At 33.0% G+C, this 11,594-nt stretch overlaps 2 protein-coding genes across 2 annotated transcripts in view; one reads left to right on the top strand and one right to left on the bottom strand.

Moving 5' to 3' along the window:
* The first annotated feature begins 1,638 nt into the window (after positions 1-1,638).
* On the top strand, positions 1,639-2,726 carry LOC107468049 (ethylene-responsive transcription factor ERF086-like). The gene has a single exon (XM_016087292.3). It carries the CDS (start codon positions 1,653-1,655, stop codon positions 2,724-2,726), a length of 1,074 nt encoding a protein of 357 aa, XP_015942778.1. The 5' UTR covers positions 1,639-1,652.
* Positions 2,727-11,490: 8,764 nt separating this feature from the next.
* Positions 11,491-11,594, bottom strand: part of LOC107468156 (zinc finger CCCH domain-containing protein 58) — a gene marked incomplete in the record, with an annotated part of 6,374 nt that continues 6,270 nt past the window's right edge. The window contains 1 exon segment of the mRNA XM_016087401.3: positions 11,491-11,594.

The raw sequence follows: 11,594 nt of genomic DNA, 5'->3' as shown, positions 1-11,594 counted from the left end.
TAATTAATTTTTTTATTTGAAATCTTTTATTAATCATATAAATGTTAGTTATAAAAGTGAATTTTAATCAAAGAGACTAAAATAAATGTTATTTAATTTTTATAAAAAAAGAATATATCATTTAATAATCATATTAGATGTACACTAAAATCAGCTATCAATATAAAATACATGTTAAAATATAAAATATATATTGAAAATAAAATAAATAATATATTTATATATATAATATAATTAAAAAAAACTTCACAGAAAAAAATATTCAAAATTAAAATATTTAAAATTACATATAATCACACAAGATATCTTAGGCAAAACTAAGCCTTGTTTAATATACTTATTTAGTTCAAGTATTAGTGTTTTATCTATTTCTACTTTTAAGTTTTTACTAAGAATTAGAATAAACAACAAATATTTTTCTTTAAATTTTAGGTTACACTATAAAAAAGAAAAGAAAAATATTGTTCCACTATTTGTAGGTTCACACCCTTCTTTGTACCCCTTCCCCTGCGTTAAGAAAGAAATTATTTATGCCTAGCCAACTAGCTAAGCCAATTTCCTGAGCCAGCGCTGCATGCCAAGCTGCTCCACAAAATGCACGTGTCGCAAGGAAAGTTATTCTACGAGAATCTCTGTAAATTTAGATCTGTATTGTAGTGTGCACCTTAATTTTGGGGTAAAGTATGTTTGGTGTCTTTTAACGTTTATATACTTTTAAAGTAATTCTAATATTTTATTTGATTAAATTTTATTTTTAATATTTTTTATTTATATCAAAATTATTTTTGAATATTTTTTATTTTGTCTTTAATATTTTAGATAAAATTAATATTCAAAAAAAAAAGGGACATAGATAAACACCTTGCGAGAACACATGATGCAATAGTTAGCTCGCTACTATAAGTTGATCTAATTTACGATTTTCAGAAGAAATATGATAGAATCAAAGTAATTATAAAGTGAAGTGAATCATTATTTCTTCGCTGCTGCTCATTTGTTAGTCTTTAACGGTGATGATTTCTGTTATTTGAACACTACTCCTTTTTTACAATTTGTAGTTACTCTTCTTTAATCTAGATACTGACCTAACATATATATATATTTTCTATTATTAAATTAGAGTATGTGTTTTTACTCATATAATATAGCAAAAACAGTATATTTATTTAGATAATATTTTTAAGAATGTCCAAAAAGAATTCACAAGTATACATTAGACCGGCATGATTTTCACTAAATGGATGAAGGATGATTAGGACTTTTGAGATTTAATAATAAATTAATAGAAACAACCCAAAAAACAAAACAAAAGTGGGTGGAAAGGAAAGAACAGTCTATATATATTACATAATAGTGTTTGAAAGCTAAGAATGAATGACATCTGTAGAATAATGTCCAAGTCCCTTTAATTTATTTATAAACAGTTGGTATTTAATTGTAAAAAAAGTTAAATAATTAATATTTAATTTAAAAATATAAAAAAATTAATAATTTTTAAGTATTTAAAATTTGTCAATTAAACAAAAGATAGATAACAGGTAGAAGGAAACATAAAATCAGCCTTTATAAATAGCCCTCACAACTTCAATTCGATCATAATCTATCGTTAACCTTATTATACACTCAATACTTCACTTGTCTTTCCTATAGCCATGTCCACCTCCTCTGGAACCTCACAGACTTACCTCAAAGGACATGAAGAACACATGAATAATTCTTCATTATCAACTCTTATTATTCTACAACGCAACACTTCATCTTCTTGTGGCACTGAGAGAAGAGGTAGAAGAAAGCAGCAATCAGCAGAACCAGGAAGATTTCTTGGTGTGAGAAGACGGCCATGGGGAAGATATGCTGCTGAGATCAGAGACCCTACAACCAAAGAGAGACACTGGCTTGGAACCTTTGACACTGCTCATGAAGCTGCTCTTGCTTATGATAGAGCTGCTCTTTCCATCAAAGGTGGCTTAGCAAGAACAAACTTCATCTACACAACCACACAAAACAACACCATCAATGGTAATAATCTTCTCAACTCTATGGATAATAATCCTCATCATCATCAACAAGTTGTTTTGCCACCTTCACAAGATTATTTCCTCAACAATACTCATCAGAATTGCATCATGTCTCACCAACTTGATGATGATATTACTTCCCTTGTCGACGATGAGAACCCTTCAAATTTGGTGATGAAGAGCGATGAGAATTTGTTCTTCTTCTCAGCCACTGATTCCACAAATTCTGGCTATCTGGAATGCATTGTTCCAGAGAATTGTTTCAGACCTATTTCTTCTAGTACTCCCACCAACAACAATACCTCAAACTCCTCCATGAGTGCTGCTTCAGCTCCTAGTGACCAAAATGTTGTTAGCAGCATTAACACAAACACCATGGAGGCATTGAAGCACGTGAGAACAATGGCACCAGATTACTATGGTGGTGAAGAACTTGATGGTCAAGGAATATTCTGGAACAATCAGGATGAGCAACAATCATCTTGGGATTGCAATAATAAGAGTAATAATTATGGTGAACTTTCAGGTATATTTGACAAACAAGAAGGTTGCATGAATGCATTGTGTCCCATCATGAATGAGACTAGTCCAAGCTATGGAGTAGTAGTGACTACTCGTGAGTCTGCTATTCCTATTCCTTCAACTACTTCTCCATCAATTCCTTCTTTGGGGGATGTCCACTTAGGAATGACCTACTCGCTCTTCTAGTTCTTTTATTTTTCCTTCTATATCTATTTATTATGTATTCATTGTTTTATTATTATAGAATAAAATGTTATTCTTAGTTAAACTAAGAATTACACTTTATTCTATATAATAATAAATATGAATACACAATAGATACAAAAAATTCAAGTCAATTATTAGTTTATTACTACAGCGTTGAGGTGTCCTTATGATGATTGACTAAGGGCGGTACGCTACACTTTATGTACTTTGCATGTACCTTGTACGTTTCGTAGCGCCCCTTTCAAAATTATGATGTGTGCTCCTTTTGTTCTAAAATTTTCCCAAAATAATGATAATAATAATAATGATAATAATAGGTTAAAAGTCATTGGAGTTGCACTTTAGAATAAGAGAAAAGGACAATTTAGTCCCTGACCTTTTAAGCCTTAGACATTTTCGTCCCTGAGCATTGAAAAATACATTTAAATCCCTGACGTTCCTGAAAATAAGACCGATCAGTCCCTCCGTCCATGAGCCACCCTCAGAGCGGACAGAAATGCTGAGCTGGCTTCCCCTATGCTTACCTGGCTCAACGGCGTTTCCACATGGCACGTTAGTGGGATGGAGGTTTTGAAAATGGGACACATAAGTCCTTCTCACTCAAGTAAAATGACTACATTGCCCTTAGCCATAATTCTATCCTCACCGCCTCTCTCCTCTTCACCTGCGCAGCCCCCAACCCTCCTCTCCTCATTCTTTCTGCCTTCTCAACTATACACACACAAAACAAATGCATTCACACACATGAATGAGAGATCCAAGAAGGGAGATGCGTCGCCGGTAGGGTGTGGGCCGCCGTCACGCCATCGTCAAGCTGGAGGGAGGAGCCGTCGCCGCCACGCCTCACCGTCGATCTCTTCTTCACCTGCGCAGGAAGAGTTGAACCGTTGAAGTGCATAAATCTCAAATTACGCCCTAATTCAGATTTTAGAAGGAAAAAAGTTGAAAACTCTTTGCTTCTCTCTGAGACTCAAAAGAGGAATGAGGCCTCCGAAAAAGTCGATCCACGCCGTCACCACATGGGTGCGGCGGCAGCCTCCGAAGGTAAAGGCTTTTCTCGCCGTCGTTTCGGGCATGGCGGCGCTCGTGTTTCTCCGCTTCATCGTTCACGATCATGACAACCTTTTTGTCGCCGCTGAAGCTGTCCACTCCCTTGGAATCTCCGTTCTCATCTACAAGCTCATGAAAGAGAAGAGTTGTGCCGGTTACCCCTTCCCTTCATCTTCTCACAATTTAATTCAATTGCTCCATCGAATTTCTTGCTTTTCTCGACATATTTATGTATTAAAAATTCTTCTTGTTTCTTTGGTTCTTTTTGAAGACTAAATTGTTTGATGCATGGTTGGAAGGCTAAGAAAACACGGCAATAAAAAAGCTTAATTTTTATTTAACCGGAAATAAGATCATTGTGGCCAGAAAATTTTTTCCCCCTTGAGATTATTGGCTTCTTTTGTTTGGTTTCATTTATAAAGCCAAAATCCATTCTTCTTTTATTATGGTTGAAAAGGCAGAAAGAGTGAGGAGAGGAGGGTTGGGGGCTGCGCAGGTGAAGAGGAGATCGACGGTGAGGCGTGGCGGCGACGGCTCCTCTCTCCAGCTTGACGATGGCGTGACGGCGGCCCACACCCTACCGGCGACGCATCTCCCTTCTCGAATCTCTCTTCCATGTGTGTGAATGCATTTGTTTTGTGTGTGTATAGTTGAGAAGGCAGAAAGAGTGAGGAGAGGAGGGTTGGGGGCTGCGCAGGTGAAGAGGAGAGAGGCGGTGAGGATAGAATTATGGTTAAGGACAATGTAGTCATTTTACTTGAGTGAGAGGGACTTATGTGTCCCGTTTTCAAAACCTTCATCCCACTAACGTGTCACGTGGGAACGCCGTTGAGCCAGATAAGCATAGGGGGAGCCAGCTCAGCATTTTCCGTCCGCTCTGAGGGTGGCTCATGGACGGAGGGACTGATCGGTCTTATTTTTAGGAATGTCAGGGATTTAAATGTATTTTCCAATGCTCAGGGACGAAAATGTCTGAGGCTTAAAAGGTCAGGGATTAAATTGTCCTTTTCTCTTAGAATAAAGAGAAAGCTTTAAGAAAATTTAATGCATTGAAAGAAGAGTGATTTAATTTGCAATTAATATTTTTAATTAAAAATTATTATATACATATTCATACCCTGACCTAAAATATAAGACAGACTCAATTAAGATAAGAGGCCTAATCTAAAAGGTTGGCCTCTGTCACTCGTCCGACTTTTTCAAAGAGGTCGGGATCAACGCAAGCAGGCAATTGTCACTTATCCAAGTGAGTAACTACCTTCTTAAATCTCTCACCACTTTTAGAAGAAAGATCTCAATAATTCTAAAATAAAGGGACGGTTATTCACCATCAAAAGTGGAACTACTGCAACGGTGGTTATTAGTTCATCCCCTATAAATACACTAACATACTCAGATAAATCTAAGTCCAATACACTTAAATCTGCTTAACCTCTTTGCTGACTTAGGCATCGGAGTGTCTTGTAGGTACCACCCCCTATCCATCCAAACATACAATTTGGACGGCAGCTCCCTAAGATAGGACAAGTCGGAGACCCCATTCTTAAACGTTTGAGCCTCCCATTTGAGCCTAACAATCTGGTTTCAGGTAAACCCCATAACAATACACATTAAAGATTAATTATTATATATATTTTATATTAATAATTAATTTAATATTACTTTTTAGTATACACTTGATATAATTATTTTAATTTAAGCTCAGGTGGTAGGGCTGGGATAATTTAACTGAAAATACTAGATTCAAGCTCTATATAGGTAGTCTAACCTAGCATAACAGATTTGAAAATTCAGAAATGAGCAAATCTTTAAAAGTAAGTGGAAGTTATTCGTAGAAGTTGTTCACACTGTTCGAAAGTTTGTCTTCCTATTTTTCCTTCTTAAAGATGACCTTACCTATTTCTTTTTGAATTCTATTAAGAAATTAATGAGGAATTTTGTCAATGTGTATAATGGGTTGGTTATTTAGCCCAATAGAAATAAATAATAAAAATCACTTCACAGATGATCTAAATTCAAAAATTCTCATTTAGTTATTTCATATCAAATTTCAAATTCCCTAATTTCAAATTTCAAATTTTTTAAAAATTCAATTAGTTATTTCAAAAAAATTATCATCTGAAATCCTAATTTACTAAAGCATTTCACTCCAATACTCTCTTCTTTTTCAACCGGCGGCCACTCCCACCTTCATCAATAATCATCCCATTTCACCGTCGCTGTTTGGCTTGCCACACGCCACTCACCCTTACTAAAATTAATCATCCACTTAAGGATAAAAATAATCATCTGCATACCTAATGAATTGAACATCTTACATAATTTAATTATATATAATTAAATCCAATCCAAGCAAAATAATCATCTACATAAAAATTAAAATAACCATCCGCATACCTACTAAAATGATCATCCTAAATTGACCATTAAAATAGAAGAAGATGATGAATAAACAGAAGAAACAACTATGATCATCCAACAATTTAATTTTTATTAAAAAAATGTATAATTTGACATATGAGTCTTATGATTTGATGTAACCATAGAACTGGAGAAACAAAAAATAAAAAAAAAGCTTGAACAGATGAGGAGACATGAGTGAGAATCAAAAGTAAGCAATTGAGTATTTTATTTGATATTGTCTTCAAGCACGCGTACGTTACATCTACCATACTCACACAGTTAATTCAAACAGCGGTGTCGTTGAGCTTTTGGCGGCGTATGCAGGAACCCGTGGCGGCGTCGGTTAGAGTCTGCGGCAGTGTCGGCGACATGGTTACGTGAGGGGAAGGAAAGTATTATATTCGCGGTGAGGGCGGGACGTTGCTGACCACGAAACGGAGATGACGCTGCTTCAGGAGGGAGACGGCGGTGCTGAAGTTTAGGTTACTTGGTCTCCGGATGGTTGCCGCCGACTATGAGGAGAGAGGGGGACTATGAGGCGCAGAGTGGGTGCAGATAGCAGATGGAGGGTGACGGCTCTGCTAGAATTTGGGTGTAGAGACCATATGTAATGTGAATGAATTTAACTACTAATCCTAATTTTTTAAATTTCAAAATCTGAATTTAAATAATTATTAAATAATTAATTAAAAATCTGATTTTTAATTTTAAAAATACCTTTCTTTTTAAGTCTATTGTAGCATTATACACTAAAACTATTGACTCTCTATACATTTTTTTTTTCTTTTATTACTTCGGTTACATAGTTGTTTAATTGATTGGTAGAACTTTTTCATGTGGGGCATTATTATGTGTGATGTCCGATTTTAGACCAACTTTATTATTCAAGGAATAAAAAGAATTATCTTGAAAAAAAAAGTCCTATATAGGTAATTGAATAGGTAATTGAATTGATATTTAAAAGTAAAAAAAGAAAAAAAAACATGCCATTTAAATAATTATAATATATCCATTTCGAACACAAAATATGTGAGAAGATAATGTAATATTAACACAAGATATAAATTCTTAATTATTCTGTCAAAGATATACATTAGTAAGATAAAGATAATAACTATCTAAACAAAAATGAATAAACTAACTGAAGCTTTAGTTATTAATATTGAATTTAACCTTTTTTTATTTTTATCTTTTACTTTGACTGAATGTAATGAACAAAATTTTATAAAATCAAATCATATATTTAGATTATTATTCAATTAATAAGTATAAAAATAATCATTTTTGCTGATGTAATAATATATTGTTAGGTATATATATAAAAAATTTATATATAACCCATAAAAATTAAATCTAATCTTTTAATGATCAATTTCACTAATAATATTTTTACAATAGAAACCACCAATAATATAACAACTTTTATGTTTAGCTCATTAAAGACTTTGCTTAGAACAATCGCCAGCAAAATTCATAACATGTTATATTCAATTTAAAAATATTATTTATATATTAAAATAAATTATTAAAATTAATTATTATATAATATATTTTTATTAGTTACATTAATATTTTCTATATAGAGACACATAATGTCATAATGTAAGGGTGAGTGTGTGCTGCTTTTCGGCTAGTTGCCTGAACTTTTGGCAGCAAGAAGTACCCTATGAACAAATGAACAACATAGACGCACATGAAGAGAGAGAGATCTATATAAAGTAACTAAATAGTAAATAATACACATAAAAAATTTACCTTTATTATGAAAAATTTCAGTATAGATAATTCTAATAGTAAAAAAGTAACTAAATAGTAAATCACATAAAACATTGGATTGGTTTGGCAAAATTATCGATCTAACAAAGGAATGATTACCGGTGCTTAATTTTTCCATGGGAATGATACTTGTATTCTAAGACCACCATCTTCTGAAATGGGTAAAATTAAAAAATAAATGAAATGGGTAAAATTAAAATATTTAAAAAATATAACCAAATTAAAAATTAAAGGTATTTTTAAAATTTTTTAAAAATATTAAAAACAAAAAATATCCTTTTTCTTTACATTACATAAGTGGTCTTTTTTTTCAAACATATTCCAAAATTTTATATATGTTAATTCAATTTTATCTTAAAAATATTTAATTTTTATTAAATATTTTTTTGATAATTTATAATTATTTCAGCAATAATGTTTAACAAATAGGAGCCAATGACAATGTTTGACAAATAAGAATCAATGATAGAATTTTATATTTGATTTATTTGAATTGAAATTTGTCCTTCTGAAATTGTTAATTGCTATTAAATCTTTTTTAAAAAATTTTAGTTGTTAAGGAAGCATTTGATAAATAATTTTTTTATTAAATAAAGCTAAAATAAAAAATCTATTTTAATTTTTTTTATTTGACTTCTGTTTCCTTCTCTTAATGAATCATTCTATGATTTGCTGGGGACCGAATTATTATGTTTAATTTTTATTTAATAAAAATACTAATCTTAGTTCTTGGGACTTAGAAGAAGGGTTCAAAGATAATCACGTTAAATCTTAAGGAATATTTTATAAAAAATAATATATTTTTGAATTTTTAAAAAATATTGTTATCATTTAATATTTTAGAAATAATTTTATTACGTTCAAAAATTTTTTTCAGAACATTTTTAGTGGTACCATCTTATTAAGACATTTCTATTTTCTCATACACATTAGACCCTGAAAGTTGAGAGATAAGTATGCACTGCTGATGGTTGGAAACTTGGAATTTCACTTTTGAACTTTACGACTTTACGTTGAAAATTTGATTTGGTGCCGCAGTACATGTGGTAGTTTGGTTGGCTGTGCTCTACACTAGAGAGGAGATTTTTTTAAAATAAATAAAATAAATTTTTTATTTATGGATATAAATAATTTAAAGCATTTTTATTGATTTGTATTTTATTACTTATCTTATTTATAGTGTAAATAAAATAATACTATGTATATCTTGTTTAGACACGATTCTGGGACAATAATTCTGCAATGTTTGGAGTAACCTCGGTACTTTATTATATGACTCTATTCAATTATCATATATCTACACAATTGTCTTTTGCTTTGTCATCCAGATCTTTACGTACGAGGGTATGAAGTGATAGCTTTGCTTAACTGTCCCTTGTAGAACATAGATATTGGCTGATGGGCCGAATTGTATGAGGGGCAAGCTACAAATGAGATTATTGTCCAACTATCGATGGTCCTAAGACATGGTGGGGGCTAAACAGGTATGTGCACCTCCAAATCTAAGCACCTCCCTAACGAAATAAAATATACATGGCAGGCATTTATAACCAAAATAATCATGATAAATTAGAATATAAACAACAATTAAACTTGATCCGACTTTACGATTCGGTACTCAACACTTCTACGAATACTGTAATTCTTCACACCTTGCAATACTGGCTCTCTGCTTTTGAATCTGTGGCCAACCATAAACTCCACACCACCATCTATGTTGTAATCGTCCCCACCCATATAGGAAAATGGAGTTTCCTCGTGCATCGCATCCAGATGCAATGTATGATAGTGATCGGTTATAATTGATAAGGCCGGAATTGGTTGCAAGGCAGGCAAAAGATACCGAACTGATGTGTCGACCAGAATCTCTGGTACAAACTCCCCTTCCTCATCATCCTCAGAAGAACTACTATCATTGCTATTGGCTACATACTCCTCATATGCCTCTTTACTGTCCACATCCATGTCTTCCGCTGGACTAGTACAGTATAACGGTGGTGGTGCAAGAAGTGGGTCATCTTGCACAAAATTCGAATGGTCAGATCCACCGCCACCAACATCATCAACCTCCGCAAAAAGCTCCATCACTTGTTTCACCATGATTCTCCCGTTGATGTCAAACATGGGACACACATACTCATCGCCATGGAGTCAAAACAGACGAAATAAAAAAAAAAGTCCATTTTCCACCGGTACTAGCAACCTATACTCAATTCTTCCAACCTCTTTTCTCCCGCTAGCACCAATGCTCCAAAATATTAGACTATTTAGCTCGGACAAAGAACTTTTACTCTCCGAGTGTACAACAGAATAAAATTATCACACTCAAATATCACCACAGTGTCACTATTTTTCATATGACAATTGGGATACACACTTACAACCATATATCCACTACCACTAGACATTTTTTCTTAACTTTTGGAAGAAAACCGAAAGAGAAGAATTGAAATATTTGTGAAAAATACAAATGGTTGCAAATCCTTTTATAGCTGCTCAAAATTTTACGTACTGTATCTTATTTATAGTGTAAACGAAATAAACACGTTTCTAGAGTACAAATTAATAAAAATACTACAAATTACTTATATCCATAAATAAAAAATTTATTTTATTTATTTAAAAAAAAATCCCACTAGGAGGACATAAGATGGAAAATTGAACTTGGATATAATACACGAAAATAATTTAACAGTGTTGATCTAATAGAATTTATTTTTTCGTCGCTGCTTTCTTTTCTTTCTTCATCGTATCTCCTCTTCCACTACCTCTACCACTACTTCCTTCTCCGCATACCTCTACCTCCTTCGTCAGCCTCTTCCTCTTTGCCCTCGTTTTCTGAGTGTCGTCGCCACTCCTCCTTCTCCCTCTTCCTCTCTTCACCTCCACCTTATGTCACCTTCTGGATCTGACTCGCATTGCCACCTTCGCCTCTGCATCACCTACTAGATTTGGCCACCGCCGGCCTCCTAATATCTTCTTTCTTTGGAATTAAAATGTTGACTAACAGTTGATTGTCTAAAATTTAATAGTAAAGATATCATTGAAAGTTATTTCAAACGATAAGAACAAAATTAAATCGAATTAAATATTAAAGATGTTTTAGAAAATTTTCGAAAACCTTAAAAACAAAAAAGCATACTTTCCCCTATTATATTTAATGCATGATATATCATATTTATCCCGGTGCATCATAGCCCTGTCCCTGAACAAAATGGCTACTCTTACTTATCTAATGATCGCGCAGGTAACTTGTCCAATGAAGATATGCATTTCATTTGTCTCATAATTCCATTCGATGTTGTGCATCATGCTGCATGCTACCTTTTCTACTTAAGCAAAGTGGTAATGTATTTATAATACAATCATCTTACAAATATCAAAATATTCAGTCAAGGGTGGAAGGGAGTGAAAAAAACAAAAAAAAAAAAACCCCTCTGAAAAATTACCTGATCAAAGCTTTGATCAAGTAAACCAATATTAAAAGAGAAACGAAAGGTTATTGCACACTAGGTGTCAATTTATGTGTTTTCTTCATATATATGTATTCTGTAATAAATTTAAGTACCAAGTCAGGCTTTTGATTCTTACAACATCAAAACCATATAAGAGAGCAAT

This window comes from Arachis duranensis, chromosome 10 (assembly GCF_000817695.3).
Source record: "Arachis duranensis cultivar V14167 chromosome 10, aradu.V14167.gnm2.J7QH, whole genome shotgun sequence".
Lineage (NCBI taxonomy): Eukaryota > Viridiplantae > Streptophyta > Magnoliopsida > Fabales > Fabaceae > Arachis > Arachis duranensis.
The sequence above is the reverse complement of the archived record's forward strand: the minus strand, read 5'-3'. Positions and strand labels throughout refer to the sequence as shown.